This window comes from Varroa destructor, unplaced genomic scaffold (assembly GCF_002443255.2).
Source record: "Varroa destructor unplaced genomic scaffold, Vdes_3.0 BEIS01000006.1, whole genome shotgun sequence".
Classification (NCBI taxonomy): Eukaryota; Metazoa; Arthropoda; class Arachnida; order Mesostigmata; family Varroidae; genus Varroa; species Varroa destructor.
The window spans coordinates 27547296-27572875 of NW_019211459.1; the positions used below are offsets into that span (position 1 = coordinate 27547296).

The 25580-nt window shown below is 38.8% G+C and overlaps 2 protein-coding genes and 1 long non-coding RNA gene across 14 annotated transcripts; 1 reads left to right on the forward strand and 2 right to left on the reverse strand.

The window, feature by feature from the left end:
• Positions 1-418: 418 nt before the first annotated feature.
• LOC111253385 (uncharacterized) lies at positions 419-13209 on the reverse strand. 3 transcript variants are annotated; one of them, XM_022812688.2, is made up of 8 exons: positions 11363-13208; positions 10000-11125; positions 7546-7635; positions 6820-7064; positions 6256-6436; positions 5521-5817; positions 4628-4917; positions 419-3725 (listed from the first exon to the last, which is right to left on the reverse strand). In XM_022812688.2, the coding sequence occupies exons 1-8, from the start codon at positions 11641-11643 to the stop codon at positions 1499-1501; spliced, it is 4737 nt and encodes a 1578-aa protein (XP_022668423.1). In that variant the 5' UTR covers positions 11644-13208; the 3' UTR covers positions 419-1498. The 3 variants fall into 3 exon arrangements, with proteins under 3 accessions (XP_022668423.1, XP_086848275.1, XP_086848276.1); XM_086992149.1 differs by having other exon boundaries at positions 10000-13209; XM_086992150.1 differs by having other exon boundaries at positions 4628-4914; positions 10000-13208.
• Positions 13210-18140: 4931 nt separating this feature from the next.
• Positions 18141-22488, reverse strand: LOC111253271 (uncharacterized). 9 transcript variants are annotated; one of them, XM_086992151.1, is made up of 6 exons: positions 22272-22487; positions 21830-22008; positions 21388-21622; positions 21069-21139; positions 20400-20555; positions 18141-19280 (listed from the first exon to the last, which is right to left on the reverse strand). In XM_086992151.1, the coding sequence occupies exons 3-6, from the start codon at positions 21542-21544 to the stop codon at positions 19107-19109; spliced, it is 558 nt and encodes a 185-aa protein (XP_086848277.1). In that variant the 5' UTR covers positions 21545-21622; positions 21830-22008; positions 22272-22487; the 3' UTR covers positions 18141-19106. The 9 variants fall into 9 exon arrangements, with proteins under 9 accessions (XP_086848277.1, XP_086848278.1, XP_022668180.1 ...); XM_086992152.1 differs by having other exon boundaries at positions 22325-22483; XM_022812445.2 differs by lacking the exon at positions 21830-22008 and having other exon boundaries at positions 21388-21426; positions 22272-22488.
• A 542-nt stretch (positions 22489-23030) lies between these two features.
• LOC147755055 (uncharacterized) lies at positions 23031-25506 on the forward strand. 2 transcript variants are annotated; one of them, XR_015329715.1, is made up of 3 exons: positions 23031-23410; positions 24249-24516; positions 25409-25506. It is a non-coding gene; the product is annotated as an uncharacterized LOC147755055 (long non-coding RNA). The 2 variants fall into 2 exon arrangements; XR_015329714.1 differs by having other exon boundaries at positions 23083-23422.
• Positions 25507-25580: the final 74 nt, after the last annotated feature.

Consider the following 25580-nt stretch of genomic DNA (forward strand, 5'->3'; position numbering starts at 1 on the left):
ATGCTCTCACTGCAACCTCTGCCGGTCTGTCCAAGTCTAAAAGGGGCTGAAACAATAGTGGAAAGGTACTGAAAAGTTAAATGCACAGAGGCGACCTACAGGTAAGGCGAGGCGTTTTTGCATTGCTTAAGAACAGACTCAGAAATTTGAAAATCTGAAGACAGAAATGATCAGATAAACTTGTTGCCGGAAATGCAGGATTTTTTGAGCAGAAACAATTATTATAGAACTCCTATTAATGCACGAAAATTAGATCAGAAGAAATTTCAATGAGTTTACCCCCTAAGAGGGAGGATTTTCGATGTCTTTTTGAAGTAAATAGCGGAAAGGAAGTATTTCAAAATGTCGAACATCATTTTTTTGCCAGACTAATTAACAGCTTTTCATCTGGACGCGCATGCGTAACCGACTCAGTTCAGGAGCACATCGTATTGAAACTGAAGTATAGTACAATACTGTTGAATGGTTTATACCAAAAATTTCAAGCTGAGTGCTATAACAATTGTAATAGGCTATGTTAATGTGTTTTGCAATCGCATTTGACACAAAAATATAACAAACACCGTATAAAAAAATACTTAATAATAGTCCGAAAATAACGATAACAAATGCATCCAATGAAAACAAAATTCAATCTGGGAGTAGAATATATTTTAACGATTCGATGATGTCAACCCTATAACATCTATATACACAGTTATCGGATTATAAATGGAATGTAATGGTATTGATAATCTACAAACAGGTAATCACTTATTGAGGGCGATTATAATATGTATATCTATATTAAATATGTTACTTGACATGTAAAAGTCCTGCTTCAAGCCACTGATGATGAATTTATGAGAATCGATGATGCGGCCAGCACATTTGATAAATGTCGCTTGTGTTTGATTACTCTGTTGAAAATTATTTGAACCGTTAATGCTTTGGAAATTACTAATGTTGGTTCATTACTACCCACTGTGCTATCTTAATACCGGTGGTAGAACGCCTCCGGCCTAAAAGTACTATTCTATGTCGACATTAGCTTTTATCCAACTCGTGTATATAAATCAAGGATTTTTTAATTTAAATTTATTTTTATTATTAGATAGACATTTTGGTTGGACCTGTATTTTTTTTACTTGGGTTACAAATGCGGCAGACCCAAAACTTTGACTGCTCTGTATCCTTGTATTAATACTATCTGCTACTACTCCGCATTGCTTTCTATTTAAAACCGGAAAAGGAGCTTGAATTAGTACATAGGGTTATCCAGAATTATTACGGTAAGATTCAACTAAGCATATATAAGTAACCAAAGTAAGCAACTCTCAGTTACATCCCAGATAATAAAACTGGCATGGTACTGCGTTAAGGCGGTGCACTCGGTCATTCGTATCCATACATGAATGTGACTACGCAATACGTATTCAATGTTAATCTGAGAACTGAATGAAATTCTTATAAATAAGGGTTTATAGGAATTTGTCATAGTTAAGCTCGAAGGCAACCCTTATGAATAACGATTAACGTTAGTAATTTGGTTTATCCAGCCGGTGAAATATGCAAGATTGGTGAACACTGTAGGTGATGCTGGACTGGAACAGCCAAGGAACATCGACGACAGTCCGCTTAATTGGTAGAATTCGTCGTCAATTCGACAGACTAATGGATTTCCCAGACCCACTACATCAATGCCCTGTTCAGTCTGCTCTGTCTGGTAAATATGGACATCTACCGTCTCCGAATCTAAGTTGGGTTTCGGTTTGCAGGTAGCAATTCGTTCACCCTTATCAACATCGCCTGCGCAAAATTTGCTTCTTGAAACCGAACTCACAGAGCTACCGTTAAGGGCAAAAGTAAAGAGTTGGCTGTGATTTCTCAAAGCAGCTAAATCCGTACACACTTGCGGATCCAACTTGCTCACACGTTCGTATGTTAGTCTCACTTTGTCGGCAGACACGTTGCTATTGTTCTCAAAAGCAACACCATTAGATGATTGTCTGCGCGACTCATAACGGTAGGCTGTAACAGTACAGTTTTCGACAGCTCGCTCAGGACGGATGGTTGATGGAAGGCATATGATGCATACGACGCCATTCAGATCAATGAAATCGTGCAACTTAAGCAATGCGACGTCATTATCCCTCCTTTCGGCATTGAAATTGTGGTGACTATATACCATTGAGACTGTCTTGGTCTGTGACCCCATGGGGCCATGGGTAAAGCCGCCCGCTGAACCCTTCAGGTCTACATAGCCAATTTTGGCTCGTAAACCACTGGTCTGAGGTGAAACGGGCGTCGTGAAATTAGCTCGAACCAAACAAGAAGCCGATGTCAGAATCCACTGAGCGCCAATTACTGCACCGCTACACAGTAGCCGATCTTCAGAATCCACAATAGCAGCCTGCCAGCACCATTCTCCCAGTTTTGCAGTGCGGAAACTATGCCGATCTGATCCTCGTTTGATATGGAAACCGTTAAGGCCACATGAGCTGGGATGAACACCATTTCCAATAACCTTTATAGTTTGTTCTTCAGGTAGAGTAGACGACATGGCATTTACCTCTTTAACGCGAGCGGAGTTTATATTTGTCGGTGTCCATACACTGACAAAGGGATTAGTTAAATTCCCTTCGGCCGTTACCTCTGCCATAGTGGACGCTGTCAGCTGAGGCAATTCCTTGTGCTCAGTTTCTTCTAACGATAGCTCAGCTTCGTGGACATGGTTATTCTCTTCGTGGCTCGAAGAAAGTAGATCATCCTCAAAAAGATGACTATTGCTCGTAGAGCTGCTGTTTAGACTTAGAAAGGGGGATGGGAGCGGCGATGGTGGCGGTAGCGGTCGGAATCTGCGATAGGGAGGAAGTCCTGGTTGATATCTCCTTAAATCCATATGAGGCGGTCGTATTCGAGCGTTTTCTTGACTGCCATCATCTGGTCGTGCTACTGTTGATACAATTCCACGATGGTGACTATGATCTTGTCTTACAGATGGCGGTCTTGGATGAGCTGACTCAGGTCCTTTAGGGTAACCTCGATAACGTAAGGGCGGCGAGTCTATTTCCTTGCGCTTGGAAGTGTCCTCCTTTATATGAGGCGCTCTATGATGTTCATGAAAAGGAGCATTTTTTAATGGAGTGAACTCTGAGAGTACCAACTTAGATGGGGGCCTATCGAGTTGTGAAAAGCTGGTGTCCAAAGTAGGTCGGGTCGGTATAGCAGGCTCTATAACTACTTCTGGTGGGTCAGAACCATCTTCAGACGTGCTGCTGCCCTCTGTTTGTACATCATTCATCGGAAAGAATTTTGGTTCGTAGGGAACTGCATAGTTGGGTCGCATTCGGGTTTCATCCGCCTGCAAAACCTCATCGATAAAATTATTTAGTGGTCTACTGCTGGAATGAAAAGTGTCAGCGGAAACATTTTCAATGCCTGAGGGTCTTCTCTTTGGCCGCTTCGTGCTCAAAACAGTTGTCAAAAAGCTATGAATGAGATTTAGCTTATTTTTTGTGGACTCAGCAGCATCGTGTTGGTACTCTTGCATGTCGTTTTGTACCCCATGTTGTTCACCTGATTTTTTTGAGGCTTCGTTGGCACTACCGTCTTGGTGATTATCTTCCGTGTTGGCCTGAGACGGTGGAGATTTTTCAGAACAACAAAGACTGCCAATAGGGCAAATGTCGTCAGTAATTTTAAACGGATGGCGGCAAGTGTACTGGAAGAAAGCAGTGACACATCTGTGAACAAAAGAGCAAGTGTTAGACTTTACTTCAAGTAGATATAATATTTACTCGTTTCAAAATTATCTACGTAACTGAATTTACATCGCCACGAAAAGCTTCATCATTGGGTATATAAATAACTAGCTGCAACTGATCAATATCAAGCGTATAAGTCAATTTATAGGGAGAAGAAATAACGTTTGTAACGTTTAGTTTGCCCCATGGTTATAAGTCACAAACATTTTCCTCAAAACCTCAAGTACAGAGCCTTTGACCGCGCAATGGCTACACAGTAAGTTGCTCTCAAAAAAAAAAAAAGCAATTAAATCTTCGGTTTGAAGCTCAGTGATTTTTTTCTGTATAAATCGGCTTCATAATCTTAATGTCATTAAAGGCTTTTCTACTAGCACCATCAGACAAAAGTCAATCGGAAATCGGTCTCTGTCATGATCATCATCTTTATAGGCTTTTACTACTTTGATAGCAAAATAGGTGAAGCCCTACCTCAGTCATTGCTCAGTCACTGTTCGCTTAAAAATGAATCGGATTTTTTGTTGTAATGTGAATTGACCTTGAAGCGCTGTTAAAAACGCATGTATTATACATGCATTGTTAGACACTGCCCGAAAAACGTATTTGCATTGGTCCAAACCATGCCACGTTTTGCGAAACTCTACCATAGTTTATTAGAGTCACTGAGGTGTCAGAGCAAACAAATCTATTCAAGGAACTGACAGTTTTTATTTTACATAAGAAAAAGATTTTAACATTTGAGTAAAATGAACAATATGTGCTCACGACATTATCTGTATACGGGCTTACGGATTTCTTCTTTTATCCACAAAACTTTCCTCATACACTTATTTTGTTACACTTTACGAATCAAACAAACGCATAAAATCTACAAGTGCCAGTACCTTCCGGGGCATTCCCTGTCATGACCGTCGTTAGTATTCGGAGTTTCTTCGGCTACTGTCTGCGCTGAATTAGACGTCGTCTCACTCGCTGGTCCGTTTTGCTTTGCACCATTGGGTTTCATAGATGCTCCTACGCAACATACCCTGCCGGGAACATCGCATGCATGGGATTTGAATTCAGGATCACAGAACAGACTAAATAACGGCATGACGCAGTTTCCAGGACATAGCGGAAATTCTTTATCGAGCGGCTTAGTTGTGCTGGGGGTATCATCAGTACTGGTATCCTTCTTGCAAAATAAATGAAATAAATGCATCTGTAATTATAGTTAGTCATATGAATATAATTCAGATAGCTAAGTAGTACTTATCGGTTATTACTCGATAGATATTCGAATCAATTTAGAATGTCCTGTATTAAGTGACTTTGCTAGAGCAAGAAGATCACACTACCGCATCGGTACGTAATACTCGGAAATAATTCGCGGTAACCAGTAATAGTGCATATACAGTGCACGAATACTGTATCTTTATAGTCTCTTACCGATAATTTGGAAACTCAACTCAATCCAAATTGAGCATAAGTGGCATACTCCGCCACAGGTAGCGATACCATTGCAGCGGGCTCGAAATTATGCTACCTTGTCTCTGTCATTTTATCTTTCGGAAAGTTTCCTGTTCCTTTATCCTTATCTATCGGTAAAGAGGCTGTCTTTACGGTTAAATTGTCTCGTCAGGGTTATACTTTATTTCAACGCAGTTGTCCCGCTACATTTATTATTCATTAAATTGCAGAACTAACCCTAATTCTAAAATAATCTAATTTCCCTGGTTATTTGAAATTTAGCGTATGCTAAGCGGTTAGAATACTGTTGATGCATCTATGTACTCACCGGTTCCTCTTCTGCTACTTCTTGTTCAGGAAGATCGTGATACTTTCGCTCGTCATCAATGTTATTATCTTGTGAAACGCCCGAAGCAAAAGGACGCTTTTGACTTTTTTTATGATCGCTCTCTTGCTGGCTCTTTCTTTTGGACGGTGGTAGGGCCTTTATTTGATGTACGCCGCTCTCAATCATTTCAAGTTCATGCTCGCTTACTGACGCGGTCCCCGCATGTTGTCGGTCATCGCCATCATGGCTGTTGTTCTGTTGTTGGTTCTTTGGTTTTCGGGTGAAGCTCCTAGGCTCCTTCAGATCCAAGCATTGATATTATTTGAAAGAGAAAAGCCAGGGTTTTTGCAACACTATTTCGGTTGCTTGATATAAGCGATCGTACGGCAAGAATCGAAACATACAGGCTATCATATTTGATGCTGACAACTGTCCGGATGTAGGATATTTAAGTTGTCCCTGTTGCATATATATATATATCTATATGTATACAGAAGATAAGTTATTTATTAATAATTAACAATCGGCATTGGAAGATCTGACAGAACCATAATAACCAGAATTTCGACCATTTCTAGACTGAGATGTGGGCTAAATATGGCAAAGTCCATTTTGTGTATTTGACAGGTTTGTTTGAACAAAATTGGCATAGAAAATACGGACCCATATAGGCTGGTGGCCAGAGCTAATAGACAATATAATCTTTAGCATGAAATTAGGGGGCATTCAAGGTACCTCTTGTGTTGAATGAGTACTCTCGTTAACTGCACTATGTTCCGACTCATAAACCAGTGTAGATTCCATTGACTGTCCGTCAGAGTACGAGTCCATTCGTCGAGTCGCGTGTTGTCGCAGCGGTTTGAACGGTCGGCTGGTTGTTGTGACAATGGTCACATATTTAGGAATCTCTGGGTACCTGCGTGAAATATTACCGACAATTGCCAGCAGACTCATGTTGTTGATACTGTAAAATATGCAATTGGAGTAATGCGAGCACACGAAACTATATTATTCTCGAAATGATGCAAGTGGTATCAGTTATAATATTGTACGTGAAGTGTGAAATATTGTTACTATTGCTTCCTAATTATCTGAAGGTATTCATCCGAACATATCGTGATTTTCGATAATAAGCTAAATTAGTGTTCAGTATGATTATAACGCAACTGGATGCGAACTAATGAACAGTAATACAGCGGATTGTATAACACGTAGTTCAATTTTGTGTCTTTTATAATGGATGTTGCCGTAGAATGGACCCAGTGGATACCAACTGTACTCTGTTGCGGCACACATCACCTGGTTGTCCACAACTGGTCTTTCGGACCGATGACCTGGACTAGTCTGTTGTCTGATGAGAGTTGAATTATTGCGGGCCTCTTAGTGGTGCTTTCCTTTGAAAAGGTCAAACTTGCTGGGCTCTTCGAATGAAGAAAAAACTTCTGCACATCTGCATAATCTTGCTCATGACCATCTTCCTCGATTGCGATCTCGACAGAGCCCGTGTGCCCAGCGCCAATATTTAGCGACGATGAGGCTGACTCCTTGCACCACGATAAAATAGGCGGTCGGTTTCCAGAGCAGAATGTTTTCGGTTAATCCAAGTATACGATGCATCTAACCCTTAGGTGCTTTCTATTTTGTCTAAGGTAACGCTTCTGACCAGGCGAATCTAATGTATTTATGATCTGAACATATGCTCTATTATCTTAAAGTTGGTATAAACCAACTTGTAGAAGTTCGCTGCTACTCCATTTAGAACTATCGTCAACCATCAATTGATTCGTTGCAGACGTCAACTGCGGTTCTAACGTTGAAAAGTTCTTGGAATTATCTAACTAGTATCGTAAAAAACATAGGAGACCGTATGGGCAGAAGATTCAGAAAAAAAATTGAAAGCATTTTTTCGGCGTAATTATCCAAAAATAAGCTTCAAAGTCATGCCGATTTGGGCAGTTGCACCGAACTGATTAACAACAAACGATTTGAACAACAATACTTTAGATCTAATATGAATGTCGGTACCTTAGCGCGATGATATTTCTTCTGGTACTTTTTGAAGGGTATCTTTTTCTTCTTAGCTAGGGAACCGTGCCGTTTCCGAAATTTGCTCATCTGAAATAATACATCGTGTATAATATCAAACTAGTACAGTCCATAAAGGATGATTTCGCAACAATAGAGGTGAATTTCAATGTTAGCTGGGGCATGGCTCTGGCTGGGTGATGACGTTCCGAGTGGTTGTTGTTCTATTTTTAGAGGTCGTCTTGTGTTTAAATTTACGATAGCGACGGTCTAGTTTGAACTGATTGCTAGTTGCTTTAGAGTTTACATTGCTCCATATGAAGACGTACGGCCCAGAATTTGCTGGCAATTGATAAGGTCGAAATTTATCGAATGAATAAAGATTACAGTGCTCACACATTCGTGCCTTCCATCAAAACTCAGTATTATATATTGGTTCATATTATCTAATATACATGCACGCTATATAGGAAACATGTTTTTCTACAAACTCATTTGAAGCATATATTTACTTATCGTTATAATAACATCGTGGTTGAACTTTTCCTTAGTTGTCCAATGTAATTTCCAATCACTTATATCAATTCCTGATAAATGCTAGCGCGGTAACATATCCTCCTTCCATTAGCGGATCTCAAATGAAGGCCTTCGTTTGCATATCGTACAAATTAGTGTAGAATGATTCCTTTGTAAATTTTGAGATTCAAGCGTTTTCCGTTAAAAGTTATTCAGCAGGTACAATTCGGCCCATGTATAGCATATGCATGTCCCTTATAAGGCTGGTGAATGAAACATTAGTAAATAAATAATAAAAATCCCTGATGCGTGAATTCGCACGGCTTTAAATAGAAGTGTAGCTGGGGCTCGTACCCCCCGACAGATGTTTTCATCGGTTTTGAGTTAATGAAAGCGCAAAAATTACTTTCAGTCTCCAACGGTGGCTAAGACGCTTAGTTGAAGTAAATAGGCCATATATGAGACCAGCTGTGTGAGTGGTCTTCTATGCCAATAATGTGATCGTAAGCTGATAAAGACTAAGGATTTAATAATTGTTGGGTGTTATCGAGAGCAGCTGCGGCCGTCCAACTAAAACTAGTTGCATTTGAAGCCGTCGACATTTTTAACGCCACCTTTATAGTACCATGTAATATGTGTAGAAAAAGTCCTGGGAGAAGCATGACCGCACACTAGTCTGGCTAGAGTCTTGTCGAAAATGAAGAAAAAGAAGAAAACAGCAATTCGTCCATATTCAGGTAATAAATTCGTTGAAGTACAATATAAAGGCAAGTACCTACACAGGATCAGGACAAAAGAAAATGTGCCTTCAGTGGGTACTGCAGCAGTTAATATTGTCTAATGTTCCACATCTAAATGTGAGGCCAGGAATCCGTAAAACAAAGTCTGCACATTAAACAAACTTAGTATTTTTTTTAAAATTGTTTCGATGATGCTGCTGTGATAGCGTGCTTGATGCGAATGGTGCAAAATCTGGGCTACATCGCGGATGCATTAATAATACCCATCCAAATTCTTTCAATTTTGGCCGAAGAGCTAAATATGTATATAATCTGGCATCGTGACGATGTAAAAGTACGCCCCGTCTATTCATTGGTTCCGCTCGATTTGCTAACAGCTTATCGTAATCTTGTTAGTTGTTAGTAGTAACGATCCGTATAAATTTTATTATTGGGGGCATCTTTTGTTTGTTCCTTTCTAGCTGCACCAAATAGAGTGAGTATCATTTTCTTTGGCGTGGGTCCGGGCTGCAGAATATGGAGGACATTTTTTTCATGGTACATTTGTGTGGCAGGTAATCACTGATAATCAACGGCTTTAGCAATGGTTTGATTTCGTTGTGTTTCCGTGAAGTTCTGCAAATAGAAATACCATCGTATAAATTGCGTTATGGAATCCTAGATATCCATACCAATTTAGAAGAAACCCGGAGATAAGGACCTTTTATCTCTTGATATGAACTTTGTAAATTGTAAACCGAAAATGTCACTACATGTCGGCATATCCTACAAAGTACAGCACAAACTATACAATAGCGCTCTAAAAACCAGGCCGACTAGCAGGATGCCTTTATACCTTCTGTTTGCTGAAATAGGACAACCGCAGACACCGTCCTAACTTTTATAGATATTTGTTTTCTGTTCACATGCTGATTCAACATTCGCTTTTTATCTTGTTGCAGTTGTTACAGTTGAGCACATTGTTTATCCATCCACTAATGAAACCAATAGAGAGCGCATATTCATTTACAGGTTGCATACCGCGTATTTAAAAATGAAGTAGGTTTGCTATAATTAACCTATTTGTATTAGCATTAGCAGATAAGTAGCCAATAACTCACTCCTATTTCAAAACTGAAAGCCGCACAAAGACATACGAGCTCGAATTATGTGAGCGTGTAATACAAAAGCAAGTGTGACTATCAAATGAGCTCCTTACCTGTTCAGCTCCACCCACGCAGCATCGTTGATTCGAGAGAGCACACTTTGCCTCCTCATCCACTCGTTTGCACATAAGTGCAGCAAACACATCGACACATTCTCCTGAGCACTTCGCTGGGTCTGTAGTGATCGGTTTGTTGTTGTTGTTGCTTGCAGCATTGAGTGTGACCGGATCTTGCAGTGGCGTTCGGGCGGTCGAAATTGCAGTTGTAGATGAAGCCATGTGGGCGGTTATCGGAAGAAGTGCTGTTGTCGTATATAAGGGTAGCATTGGAGTTCGTGTGGGATACAGCAGACTTCCGACTGGGCGGTACTGTGGAGCATATGTAATCATCTGGGGATAACCAGGTAATCTAGCCATGGGTAATCGTGGAGTAAACAGTTGTTGTAAACCGAACCGGAACGGATTCATTTTGTTTTCTTTGTCAATTGTTGCATCCGTTGTTGTATTCTTATTATTGCTTCCATTAAAAATATCGCTATACTGCTGGCCTGCTAACAATTTAAACAGGGATCGCCCACTGCTTGCACGGTTACGCCCACGCGCTGGTTTACTATTGGATGATCTTGATTCGATGACCTCCCTGCTGTTCTGTTTTGGGCCGTTTTTGTGCTCAGGATGCTCTTCAGAATCGTAGTGTAACACTGTCTTAGCCAATCGAATCCCGGATTCGGTTGCATTTAGAGCTGATAGAACGGTACTCCACTCGGGATGCTCTCCCGTTACACGTGTCTCAAAGGGTAACATCGTGCTATTAAGTAAAGTTGTCGTAGCGTTCCGTTTTTCGGGTGGAGCTAAGGTACTGCACTTATTATCATTTTGTCCTTCACAATCATCAGGTAGGACTTTAGTTTCAATAGGCACAATTTTCACTGGAATATCTTCACTTGCGACACCGACGAGTTCGGCGGAGCTGTCGTAGAACAGCGACTGACCTTGATGCACGTCTTGCAGACGTCCTGAAATACCTGCGGAACCGGGTACGTCACTATTCAGCTTCGTTCCACTATGCCGATCCTCTTCGAGATTCTTCTGAACCAAGATCCTACTTCTCTGATACCCGTCATGGGAACGATTCTTAGGTCGGTAGAGAACCACATCCCCAATATCTTGATCTTGTTGGCTGAAATGCAATGGTTTAGATTTTATTTGTTTTGCAGGAGGCATCACGTTGTCAACACCACCCATCCTCTTAGCAAAACTCACATTAGGCATGTGGTGATCACCTTTTTCATTTGTTTCATCCATAACAAACGCATCAAAGGTTTCTTTTGGACTTTCATTTTCCAATGAACGGCTTCTAATACTATCTGCTGCATGTCTGGTTATACTGACGCTATCGTTTCGACATTTTACGTACCCCTTTAAAAATCCCCTGTCATCGTCATGTTGGTGCTGTAGACGTTCGCTTGACTGTAAACTCCGATATTCAGCGTGAAACTTCCTATCCAGCTCTTCGTCAAAAACTTTGGCCGGTCCAGTGTTATCGGTTTCAGTTGCTCCAACTTGTGTTATCGTCGTAGCGGGGTCATATAAGTTCTTAATTGCACTGTCGTTCGCGGCGATAACACAGACCATTGTCAAAACCACTAAAAAGGTTTCGAGACGTACCATCGTTGTCGTTTGATCGTTGGGCAGCATCGTTGGACGGCGGCTTTGCAGGCTTTAGGCCAGCCGCCTTAATTAGGTCTATGCTCCTTTGGTCTGACCTAGCGGCGTTTTAAATTTACAAGACCACTTACGAATTATAGGCATTCATTGACTTACAATTTCTTAAACGTTCTTGACGCCGAACGACCTGTTCCCGGCTTTGAAACGTAGTCTATAGGAAGGCAACGGCTGTGCCCAACAGTTGTAGGTTTCCACCGACCTGCGAACTACCTTCGAACATTTGTGCACCGTACAGGTCTCCTTCTTCGTCTTCTTTTTGCTCGTGGTGATGAAAGGCGAGTATCTTCAGAGCAGAAGTAGGATCACCACGAGCCGTTGTTGTACTGCTGGAAGACGGGGCGCATGCTTGTGGCATCATTGCTTTCCACTACCCAAGCGGATTTCTCTTACTGTCCGCAGTTACGGCGACAAAGGCGCCACTAAGGACTGTTGTTGTCGTGATGTCAGGAGAAGACGTTATTGGCAATTTCTTTGTCAATGGTAGTCAATAGAGTTGGGTGGATGACGATCGCGGGCGGGGCTCCCTGTTTTCGGTTCGCGCATCAAGCATTATCCAGCACATTGGCTGTAGACAGCCACAAACATGTGCCCACACAGGCGTGAGCACACTGCACGCTCTGAAAACGCGCCCGACAGAGCGAACGACGAACAAGCCAGCGCCCAAGGCTCTCTGTCACTGAGTGAATGAAACGAACCAGCAGTTGTCGGCGATAACGTGTGCTTTGGCAAAAGGCATAAGAGCTCCTACAGCATTATGATGATAATAACACAATAAAGCACCTTCCCACCTGAACCCATTAAGTTCGCCATCAGCTGCCTCTTTGCCAGCCCCCAGTTTAGCCTTCTTTTCAGCTTCTGCTCGTTCTCCATTTCGGCTTCGTATTTCATTTCAATGTGGTCGTTGTTGGATGTCATTTCACGACACAACAATCGCCCTCTACAGGGGTACTAACACACCGACACGCTTCGCAAATATCGACCGCTCCATTTGGAGCTTCGCTGACACTTCGACGTGCAGGAGAATCAAATCTTCTCTCTTCTATCAGACGATGACACAATTCCGTTTATTCACCGTTAATAATAGCGACCATCACTACTTCTTTATCACACTGTGGTCGTCGTAGTAACAACAACAGTTGTAATCATAATAACAATGTTAATATTAAAAGAACGTAATCGTTTCTGATAATAATAATATTTTACCGATCTTTGTATGATGACTCTCGTATCAGCTCTGTTACAGCATGTAAATGTCTAGCAGTTCGCCAGTTAATGAAGTTAATAGAACTAAAGCATAAATGACTGTCCTAGATTTCGTCTAAGCAGTTATGTCGGGTAAGGACAACGGGTACTTACAATTAGTACATTTTCGTTTAAATTCGAGCTGTCAGCAATTCAATCTGAAGCGAGTAAGTAGGCAGATATGTAGATTTATGTAGGTACGTTTCCATATCGGGGTGTCAGATAAAACCTGAAACTGGGTGAATATAGGAAGAAGCTCAATTTTGAATCCGTTAGAATCATAGGTGATATCAGAAAATAAGATTTGAAGGATGGCTTTTCCGCAACCGTAATCGTGAGATTAATGGGATTGTATTTTTAGTGTTGTAAAAATCTACTTCTAGTCAATAGCTTTACAGTGTATCTATGAGTAAGATACCCTAACGCTCCCCATGTAGTGACTGGGAATCGACTCTTTAAATATTTGATGGTATACTTGAACCAATCAATTTACTTTTACACGAATTCTGTCTGACACTTAAAATGTATATAAACACAAGACAGTAATATTAAGCATGTATGTTATATAAAGCCTTACGCCTTGAAATATTGGCCATTTATCTACTAAGATAAATGTGCCAATATTTTAATCAATTATGTGCTAAGATCGGTATTTTGCGATTTCAAGTTGTTGGAATCATGAACTAAAATTGTAAAGGCTTTCCAGAGAAACAAATGCGTGTGCAACCACAGTGTCAATATGAAAGTTTCCACTTGCGATCAATGATATAATATCGAAATACGGCCTAGGGCCTTAAACACCCTTGAAACGTGTCTTAAAATAAAAAAATCACGAGTAGTAGATTCTTTAAAACTCATATTTGTGTTCTGTAGATTTTTTTGTTTATTGTTAGCCACTCTTTAAAAATGACTGAAATGACCAGTAGAAAGACAAATGCTAAAATGAAGAATATTACGGTCGTCCATTCAGGAGCAGAAGCATGGTATCAGTCAGTAATGATTAGCCATCATCTAACGTCAGTAACTTGTATCTACCTATCTAAGCCATTTACTGTGAGAACGTTTTTTAGCGTGTGTTGCCTTTAGGCATCTGCTCCGAAAGTCTTCCTCGAGAATGCTATCAAGATTACTAACAGTAGAATAGTAGAGAGCAATGCGGATATGGTTTTGACGCTTTGAACGTCTTCATAAACTTTATTTAACTGTAGAACCTCACAACCAGACATGAAGGCCGAATTATAGAAAAAATCGATAATGACATAAGGCTATTCCATGGCACGATGCTCGAGCTTTACGTCTTTGAAAAACTGCGTGATACTTCATTAAGCGTGTTGCTAGTACAGACTATCTTGGTTATTGGTGTAACAAAAGAATAAAGAGCTACATAATTAATATAATGACCGCCACCGTGGCGGGATGTTTAAGATTCTAAGCTTACAGTTTTGTGGTCCCGTATTTGAGCCTAAACTGAAACTCGGTGAGTGAATTAATATCCACTCATAGTAAATATCACTACTACACCCCGTATCCGTAACATTATGGATAATGGGATCTACTGCCACATGCAACAGGCCTCAAGCAGAAGTATAGATACTGAATGGTTTTATCCCCGTGCAAACAAATACCCTAGTACGTAGGATCACGGAAGATGTATAGTAAACAGGTTTTTCATTGACGCACTACAGTTAACGCCTTCAAAACGAACAACAGTGCTGATCAAAAATAAAAATAGCGACACGAACTAATTTATCGTGTTGATAGCATGAATATAGGAAAAATATGGCACGGCGAGGAAAAATAAGACATTTATCGTAGACAAAATAAAATAGCATTGAAAGTATTCATGTAATATTACAGCAACCCAACTGCTGCAATAAATGGGGCTCTACTAAAAATAGCAGATTTATTTATTCATATATTCAGAGCTTGCCATGTTGCACCAATGAGTTCTTTGACAATATCGCTCGTTGTGTGAAAACTACAAGCTACTGTTTTATACAAACTATAAACCGAGTATCAGCAATGCTGCTGCTGGCTGTGCCAATGCGGCTACTTTAGATATGTCACGTCTAAAACCAGTTTAGCGAAGCTTTTTTGCATCTCCCTCAGAGTCATTTTCACGCTCCGATCCATTGTTAACTCATGGGTGCTGGCTCGGATTGTGTAACTGGACATTCTGTAACTGCAAATTGCTATAATGTTATTTATTTTCTCGTCCATAGGGCGACACATTGGGAGAAATGGGCTAAAATCACTTTAATTGGGTGCGTCTTAGAGTGCAACTGAAGTCAAACATGTTTAATTAGTTGATAAATAGGGTTGGAAACAAGCCCGAGACAGTCAGGTAAATCATAATCTTGCATTTTGGGGTGAGCCGATTGATCCAACAGCACGAAGCAGTTAACCCTAGAATGCGGCCGTTAAAAAATAATCTACTTATGCTGATACAAAGTTACAGTAAGAAAATTCTGTTCAACAGCTATAACAAATCGTGCAATAAATGGAGTCTTCATATGATGTCAAACTCTAAACCTAATTTTCTCTCTAACTTATGCCTGACCTTACGGTTCGCTGTGTACCGGGCTATTTGGTAGCTTCTATTGTGTCTAGTTTCCACTATTCCAATTAAAGTCAGAAAGGCAGTACGTTCATGTGTGCCTATACTGGACTTCTAAAGTACCTTTTGTTATTTATCGGTTTTACCAGTATCCCTCTGATTCTAAACATTATGAATATATTTATTAGAACTTATTAAACTGGTAATTTGTAAAAATTGCGTAGATAGTGCGTGTTTCGTCACGCACCTCTCAGGCAAAGCAAACATAACTCCTACCTGTGCACGAGGTTCGTACACTAAAAAAACTATGAGCGTCTTCGATTTCTAACAACGACATGCAGCCTAATAAGTTGAATATAAAGACTTGTATTCAACCAACATCACTTGGCAGATATGCACTTATTCTATGTCGGGCCAAACAAGGAACAGATTTTAATCTTGTAGAACGTTGCATGTCGACGTTCACATAAGGCATTTTTTTTAGGTCTCGCAAGTAAAATTTTGCCCGTTGAAGTTGTTTTGAGGATTCAATAAAAATAAATGGTTGCAAAAAGATACTGTGTATATAGTGAACATATCAAACAGTTCCACTTCAGTTTTGGAGTTCTGCCCAGGGCCACTCTCTTGATGGTCAACTAAAAAAGCAAATGATATAGCAGGAGTACTATTTGCGATTTTATTTTTTGTTTTTCCGGCAGTATTGGCTTTATGTGTGTTCCTATTATCGATTAATTCCTCGATTTTTCCTTCTCTATTAAATATTGCTCCTTGCTGAAAAATGAAGGCATGGAAAGAGGACATTTAAAAGTCACAAAGAAACGACAAATAAATCAGTGAACGCGGCAAAAAGGGAAGACGCAACAAAGACTTAACATGTTGCGGAACAGAGTGAGTCAGATACACGATTTTATGGAGAAAAAGTACGCCATGATACTTCACTGTTAAACCTTGTTTCAATGATTCACTAGTCTTATTTTACATTTTTAAGGTTTTTTTGCGGGTGTCTTTATCTCTGCTAACCCGAAGTGAGACTAACAGGTGACTGACACTAAACCTGACTGTTTCCGATTTACATTATGACTTATTAAAATCAGAATAAAAGCTTAAATGTTGCCCTATTCTTGGCGGTGCGCCACCGAACGTGGCAGCTATTTGGAAGGAGGAAACTGTATTTTAGTGTTTTTACGGCCTTGTTTACACGGCCAATACATACGACGGTGAACAGACACTTTACCTAAACAGAAAACAAAGCCTTAATTACACATATTTCAATTTTTTTTTAAGTATATAACAGTTCCCTACTCTTGTCCAGTTTAAAAATAGTTACTTTAGGAGCCAAAGTTTAAGCGAAAAAAAATGCATCTGTTAGGTTGTTACAAGCGAATACGGCGAAGCTTGAAATCGAATAACTTTTACACATTCGCCTCAGCGCTCTGACAGCTTTTGGATAACCATATGTTTACCATTTGCATTCCCGTAAGTAACCTCTTTGTCTATGATTTATCTAAATAAATCAATATGAAATCATGTTTGTCCACTAGTTATTTTCATTAGGATATGGAAAGCCCTATGATCACACGGAGTGGGTAAAAGCCAACGTGGAATACTTCGTTGCTCAATCCAGGAAGTAACTGAAGCATGACGATGAGGTCTAGCGTTGTCTGATAACCATACTGCGTGCTTTCAATCACTGTGCCAATGAACTTGAAGTAATAAACTGAATTCATTGTTTCGTTTTCGGCAAGTATTTCGTAGCAGCAAATACCCCTGATATTCATTGCAAGTATTATTGCCAGCTTACGTCCAAGTTCACTCGACATTGCCATTAAATTCGATTTCTCTCTAGAGCAACACCATAGCTTGTCTAATCCCTCTCCAACTGGCGGTGTAGGTTAAATCTTGCTTCGCGTATAGCGGCCGTATGTTTCATACAGGTTCTTTTGACAAAGTTTCGCACGTAAACTTGACCATTTAGTATTCATTTTTGAGTCTGAAAGATGTTTTCCTTTTGAATATATTTTTTCCTGGAATAAACCTAACTGGTTTCATTCACACGTTTCTAGAAAACTAAGCATCTTTCAGTCAAATTTATCACTGAGCGACGCTTAATTGGGACGTGACTCAATTTCAAAGTTTGCTATATTCACTTCTAACAGCTTAATAGTTCCCAGAAGAGATGCCGGCTTGAAGACTACAGGGGCCTTGTGTGACTCCACTCTAGTTCTGCAAATTTATTCTTAACGCAAAGAAGTGATCTTTACAGTCATAGACGTTAAAATGTTATATATATAAACACTATTTCGTATACGCTTTAAAAAATTAAAAATAAGTACTTGTACCTTATTGTAAGGTACGTGCTGCAATTTTAAAGTGACCAAAAACATGAGTAAGCACTTTAGCGCGGATACGGGTATCAAAGTGCATTATTAATTCCATCGAGATATCGCTTAGATGTCTATATTTCGATTGTAATCAGAAACAAACTTCTAATTGAAATGAGATTTTTTGCCCTCTCCGGAGAAGTACAGACTTCCATTGAACCAAATCATAATGAAAATTCTTCTGACCGATAAATCACAGTCCAGCGAAGATAGGTCGACGGCCACTTAATTTTGCTCACAGTCTGCTTATTTCGCTAATTAGTTACATCAATAACATACACTCTTACTGACGAATTATTACCTGTGCTCGCATTTACTTTATTCACATGACTTTGGCACTTAATGTCAGTGTCATTGTCGCAGCTTCGGTGCGTTTGTCTGTGTATATTTGAGCCTTGTGCCAAAGACAGCCATATGTTACTTCACTCAGGAACCTCCGTCAACAGAAATTTCTCGATGCACAGTACGAAAAAACGCAACGATATGATGTACTAACGAAAATGGTTTTTCACCAATTTCATGAAATGATATGCTTGGCCTGTTTACATTTTGAACGCGCAAACTTGTATTTTAGGCGTTTACAGTAATAAAACAATTTCTTAATTGAGGCTCTAAATATCGTACTCGCAGTATTTAGAACATAAAGAAACCTTTGTTTTTCCGACCCATTAAACAGAATATCGGTGAAAAAAGTCCAACACAAACAATGTCTTGTATCGGTTAGACCAAAGTTCAGAAATATAATAAGTAAACAAGGCAGTTAACGTGGTGAATCGATTGAGCCGACCTATTTTGTCCTGCTAGCTTTTTTCGTATCGTTTAAGAATTGTATATGCACATACGTCGACATTAAATAGATAGAATTAAGAATTAATATACGAACTAGGTTATACGACCATTGCTAGTTTACTGTGTTAGTTTTCTTTCGAATTATACATACTTAATAGCTAACATAACGATATATCACTTTTATATAAGTGACGAAACACATTATTGAAGCAACAATACTATACTAATTATTCAGGTTATTATCATATGTGTGATAGATTGATTGTGCTTTCCTTTGAGTTTCTTTTTGAATCTTAGGAAACATTACTATCTATTCACAACGCACTCTTCGTATTGAGTTTCCATGTTCACTTCCTAATTATGCATTAATATATAATACTTGATTATGGAATCATTCGCAATAATTATAGATATACAAGTAAACGACAATTTGTATCGACACAGGGTGTTATTATAATGATTTTTTACTTCTGTTCAGGACACGTAGGCGGCTTCGGCGCGTGGCAGCCACCGTATCCATGACGAGGCGGCGGAACCGGTAGTGCTACCGTGCCTTGAGCTCGAAGTTCATCTGCTTCCCATTCAATATACTGCAATGATTCGCTTACCGATTCCAAAACTCGGTAAACATCATCCACCTGATTTAGGAAAATAAGAAAGCAAAAGAGAAAACAGATGATTGAAATTTCTACTATCTTTAAGAACCAGCTCAGGCTACGTTCGTCCTAGTTTCGACATAATGTAATTGACTTTTCGAGAAAATACTAGTGTTAATTGTTTATAGCAAAATTTTTATTTCAATTTACTTTCGGCACCGTTAGCGACAAAAGTTTTCTATTTTTTATAGAGATAAAAGCAAATGAGCTCCTGAAATCAATGTCGCATCCAATTGTGTAAGGTTCTCGTACATGCTTAAAAACCAGTAAAAGTTCCACTGGCCTCCAATTAGTTCTAAAGTTCGAAGAAGCTCAGTTACGTTATTCGCACCTTAATAGGCGTTAACGTTATTTGCTCCACCTCCTTTTCCGCAATAATTTCTGGAATCCAGAAATTATTACAGAACTTGCTTTTGCCATTTTAGACAAAATATATACCAACACAGAGCTTTACTTGGGTGTCGCACTAGAAAACGGATAGCAAGTTCCATTCAAGACAGCAATCCTTGTGAGAATAATCAGAGATATGAAACAGTGTACAAGAAAACAATTTACGTGTATCCTGATTTGAGATTATTGCAATAAATCTTGCATAGTTGTGAAGCAGATTCATTGGAGACCAGGATGACATATTAAAGGTTGAGAACTGTTGAGTCTTTTAGCAATAAAGGACCTTTATATCATTTTTTTTTGCTTAAGTAGCAAGAGGTATGCAAATTACTGCAATAAAGAGCATACTTAACTGTGCAACATATATGTAACCTTAATACCATTCTATAATTTCATAATATTATAGGGTAGTCTGATGTGAGTCAATAAAACGTTCTGACCACAATAGTCATTGTCGCAAATATTATTACATTTCAAACATATACTAACATTATAGCATGATGATATAGTGTTATAATTAATATTTCAAATGGTATAACACCATGGTGTTAGTGTATGTCTAGTTATATGTTGCTTTTAATTGAAATATTTCGCGTATCTACTGCTACTTAATCGAATGAAAAATGAAGACTCTTCAACGTTTTGAGACGTTTACCTTACCCAGTATGTAATTGATTATAAATATATCTAATAAATAGACAACTGTCTTACCAATTGTTGTCCTCTGACGAGGTCAAGCGCAATATCATCGATTTCCTTGATGGCCACTGTGTATGGAAGAGCCGCAGCCTCTTGAATACCCTTGGCCAAGGAGCTGTTGGCCTCTACCAAAGCGCGGCATGGTACCGGACGGGTCGGCCATTCTTGCTGAGAAAGTAACAATCATTATTACACAGAGGTGTAGAAATATAAATATAAGAAACCAGTAGTATAACATGGAATGGAGCCCATCTTTATTGCGTGTATCAAACTAATAAAAACGTTACTGGAAGGAACACCATTCGATTACAAGCGCTTTAAGGACAACCAAGTCCAGTTATTAGTTTTGTTATCGCGTTCGCCAATCGCCATAACCAATGCAGCCCTATTTTCATTAAAATGACTTGAAAAAAAATTTACAGGGGGCATATAAAACGACCAATAGCTAACCTTGACACATTACTTATACGAAAGCTGCTTCTGGTAAAAACTTGGTTCACCCTACAGCAACAAATTTTCAAACATTTTATGTGAATGCTATTTTCTTGAACAAAGATTTGAGGAACAGTGTGTTTACTTGCAGCAACCATTTTTTAATTCCTTCCTAATATTGCTTACGGGGCGATAATAATTATATTTGTATTGCGCTACACCTTAAATGTAGTTCTTAAAGCTTCCAACCTGTGAAATAGCAGTTATAGAGCCTGAGGCTTGCGTAAGGGATGAAACGGAGCACGTCTCAATTGATGTTCCTGGAAATAGAGATATCAATTCATAATAAGACGATGTAACAGAGTTGCATCGGTGCGATACGCGACAATAGACTGAAGATGAGCAAATAGAAAACCTGTATGTGTAACACGGACCAGAATGCAAATTTTCGTTTATGCATTCATGAGCGAAAGCGGTCTGACAGTACGATTTTCTTCTTTGGATCATAGCTATACTAATGGTTACATAATTTTCTGTTTCTACTAATCTAATGTTAATGATCGCTCACCTTGTCTATTAAGTCCAGAGATAGCAATACTCCCAGGTGCTGCGAATGTAACAACAGATGCTTGAAATTTGGCCCGACATAGCTCACTTTCTCCTTCGTCGCTTTCTGAAGCCTCCCCCGCTTCTACGACAGCTCGTTTACTCTTTTGCGAGCTCATATCGGATACCAGAGACAACTTTTAGTTTTCACCGCTTGTCAGTCTGATTTGAATAACACAACGCGAATGTGCTCATCACTAATTACAAACAACAAACAGCATGTCTGTATGTACAAAATCAATAGTTAAGAAGGTATTCTAATGAAAAGCAGAATCGCTGATGTCTCCCGAGGCCACAATCTAATCTGCTATTTTTAAAAAGTTTTAAATGAAACATTTTTCTTTTATAGGTCATCATAGGTTTTTTATAAATTTGTCTTTTGAGCTTAAGTTTTGACCCAGTACCTAGAGGCTGCACACCAAATCCTCGAATTTCTTTGAAACAGCTTCACGCTACAGTCATGGAAAACTGGCTTCAAGGGTGAACTGAGGCTTCAGAGTCCAGCAAACTATTTAATAAGCAGTTGTGTTGTATATCTTGAAATGCTACATTTAGCACGCTCAAGCTTTACGTTCAGGACCACCTTCGATTTTCATTTTTGATTAATGATGAAATTCGTCACAAAATCATGTTTATTTCTTTCAAAATTTACTGGTTCCACTGAATGCAAGGTACTATCCACAGCATATTAATTATATCAGACAGAAAAGACTTATGATAAAACAACCGAAAGGTCGCGACCATACAAATCACCCATGTGTGATAACCAATAGCACGCAGAGCCGTTCAAGTGACCTAACAAATATTATTTTTAAGGTTTGTTTAAGGTAAGTTAATAGCACTGACAAGGACAACTGTACAAAAGGAACATCGAATAAATTCCGACATATGCAAGTCACCAGATATACTTAAGTTCAAGTCTATTTAGAACGCCTTTCTTAGGCAACTGGATTGGTCCACCTCTTTTTACTGTAAAGGAACATGCAACTGATTTCACTCATCCGCTGTCAATGGAAAATAGTTGAAAAAACGAGACGTTATCGTATAAACAAACGGACTATTTGCATAGCAGTGTCGTCTGCTTGTAGCTAATTATTTTGTCTCAAAAGAACTATTTAATATGAGAACAATAAAAAATTTAATTTGTTTCACAATTAAAAAAAATATGAACATGCTTGAAGACTACCTTTTCAAGCAAAAAATATAATTTTTAATGATGTGTGGTACTTGTTTAAACAGCTACTGATAAATGCGTACGATATTAAACAGTCGCTCTTATCGCAATGTGACTATACATTTAGGAATAATGTGCCTTAACAAACAATGTCAACTGCCGAGATATGTTTTAAATATTTTCTTTATTCACACAGGTTATGTAAAATGTGTCGTTAGCAGACTTGAAGCAGCGGCCCCTGCGCCTCGCCATTCATAATGTTTCATATATGAATTCGTAATGTTTGTATACTTAATTGGTTTTTATAGCTCTTAGTCCATTCGTTACGATTATCTTAAAATAAGCTTATAGATGACTGATAGTCATCCAGTAGATAATGATTCATTGTAGCGCGACAAGGCAAGTGACTTCGAGAAGAATAGGACTTCCCTCAAGCTAGTTTCAATTTTTAGCGCGTCGGTGAATAATCATTAAAGGAGAGTCGGATCAAGAGTTGTTTAGTTTCGATTTTTATATTTGTCGGAACATCCCGTCGATTAATAAGCTCCATAATAAAGGCTATGAAGTGTAACTTGAACAAAATGGTTTCTGTTCTACATGTAGACCCAAACAAGTGTTGTCGTTCTACACCAACTTTTCATCTCCATGGTTTATTTCATTGTGCAAAAAATTAAAAAGTGTATTTTGTTTTAGTGTGAGTACATGGACTGAACGCTTGGCTCATGTGGAAAACAAGGATTAAATAAATATATGCTAAACATAACCTAGTAACAAGGTGCTCATCTTGTGAAGACCCATTTGCCTAGAATTGGTGTGTAATAAAGTAAGTTACTTGATTTCTGATTTTCTCGCTTCGGTACATTAAATGCCGGTGTAATTTACGCTATTTCGAATACTTCAAATTCCCCTAATAGGATTCTAGAAATTCACGAACATACTTATCTGTTATGTTTTGTCTATTTCTATACTTGCTTTAAATTAATACGCACGAAAATGGTAACTGACCACTGTTAAGGAAATATATTACATTCATTTTTGTATGCTGTATTCATGCTAATAACAAAAATCTAATATCATTAACCTTAAGTTGTGGGGCGTGCAGTTAAGTAGATAAGGGTAGATCTTAGTTTTAGGTGTAAACACTTAGCGGCTTCCCGCCTTTGCCAATATCCGAGGTCACATATTGTACAAATTATTAAGGATGTTGCAGACATTGAAAAAAATCCGTGCAGCTTAACGAACAATTTTTACCACGCATTTTTACTTGAGAGTATAAATTGTTTTCGTTTACCAGATCTACAATCTCGAACTTCATGAACAGAGTACGTGGTGCGCGCTTTGTAATTTTTTTTAAGCCTTTGACCCATTAATTCAAGATACGCAGGGCAGAGAAATCTTGAGTTTCAAAACCTTTCTTATTGAAAACGGACTGCTTATATTTAAGTATAAATTCGTTATATATAAAATAAAAAGATTAACTTGTGTTCTAGGTTCACGTATTAACCCTGATTTTCATAAATGATTTGTTTAAAACACCTTACATCTTAAAAACCTAACAATATAGAATATAACGACGCTTATGAAGGCACTGACAATATGTGCAATGTATTAAAAAGCAAAATATTTTTCTTGTCATTGGAAAACTTTAGGAAATAAATATATGTCAACTTACGCCGACTATCGGCCAGAAAGGCGCCGTTCGCCTGAACGTCCGCGTCGCCGAAGCCCTGAAACCCGAAAGGAAGGCGATCAGAGGATCAGAGAAAAGGACAAAGATGCCCGAGATTTAGCCAAAGATCGCGAAAGGGAACGCGAAAAGGATTCACGGAGATCCGAACGGGATACAGATTCAAGAGACAGGAACAGTAGAAATTCTACAACGTTGCCTGATAGGAACCGAAATAGAGATAAATCGAGGTAAATAGTCATATAAACAACGGCAGCATCTTTCTAGGGCAAGTATGATATTTCTAACTTATCTAACCATGAATTAATTTACTTAGATACCTGTCACAGCCTCATATGAAAAGAGTGTATCCCTAGCTAACAATATCGCAATTAGTTGCACTATGTTACCAATGTACCGTAGGTAATAAAGAAGTCAAGTAAATTCTTCAAACCACTATAGAAGTACATTCGGTTAATCCGTTTGCCTGTTTGCCTGAGGACCTGTGGGTTATTAAACAACAATAACATAGAATAGGGCAACCTATATTTAGCTATAAAAAAAAAATCTACCATAACCGTTAACAACTCTGAAACTTGGAATTGCGTGGGAGTCCAATAAATGAATGAGGATTTATTACAAATACATATGTAAAATTCTTCTATCTTCGACAACAATCATTTTTTGCATCGCTTGATGACCTGTGAGTATACATCTTTGCGAAAAAAAGGAGACGGTAATAGATTTCTACATCTAGCTTGCCACGACCAACTAAAGATGTGTATAAGTTTCAAAGATGAAACAGTTTTTCTTATTCCAAAAAAAAATTCAAAGGGCAAAAAATCGTAAATTTTTGGCGAGATTTAAAGTTAAAAGTAGTATTTATGATCTCAAGAACCAGCAGGCTTATGTGAAAAAGTAGCTGAAGAGAGAGTTCCAAAGCCACTGATTAGGTACGCATTAGCATAGCAATTTTACTTCTGTGCTGCAACAGGAAGTTTTAGGCTAAGCTAGAGAATGACTCGTGAAAAGAAACATTTAAGCGATAGAATAAATGCCTTTACCGGCTACTGTGGAAACCTATCCATTATTTGGTTGAACTTTTGCGCTAATCTCGGGCACTTTTGCTCGATGCTTCTGCAGTTGCGTGAAGGCTATAAAGTAGAACGTGCGTACTACAAGTCCATTTGGAAAAGTGCAGAGTGGTAGTGCGGGAGCCTATATCGAGCTGAATATGAGGTTCGAACTTTTTCAATATTTATAAAAATCTACTGGTTGATACCTTTTCTATCCCATTATCAACAGCTCTTTTATA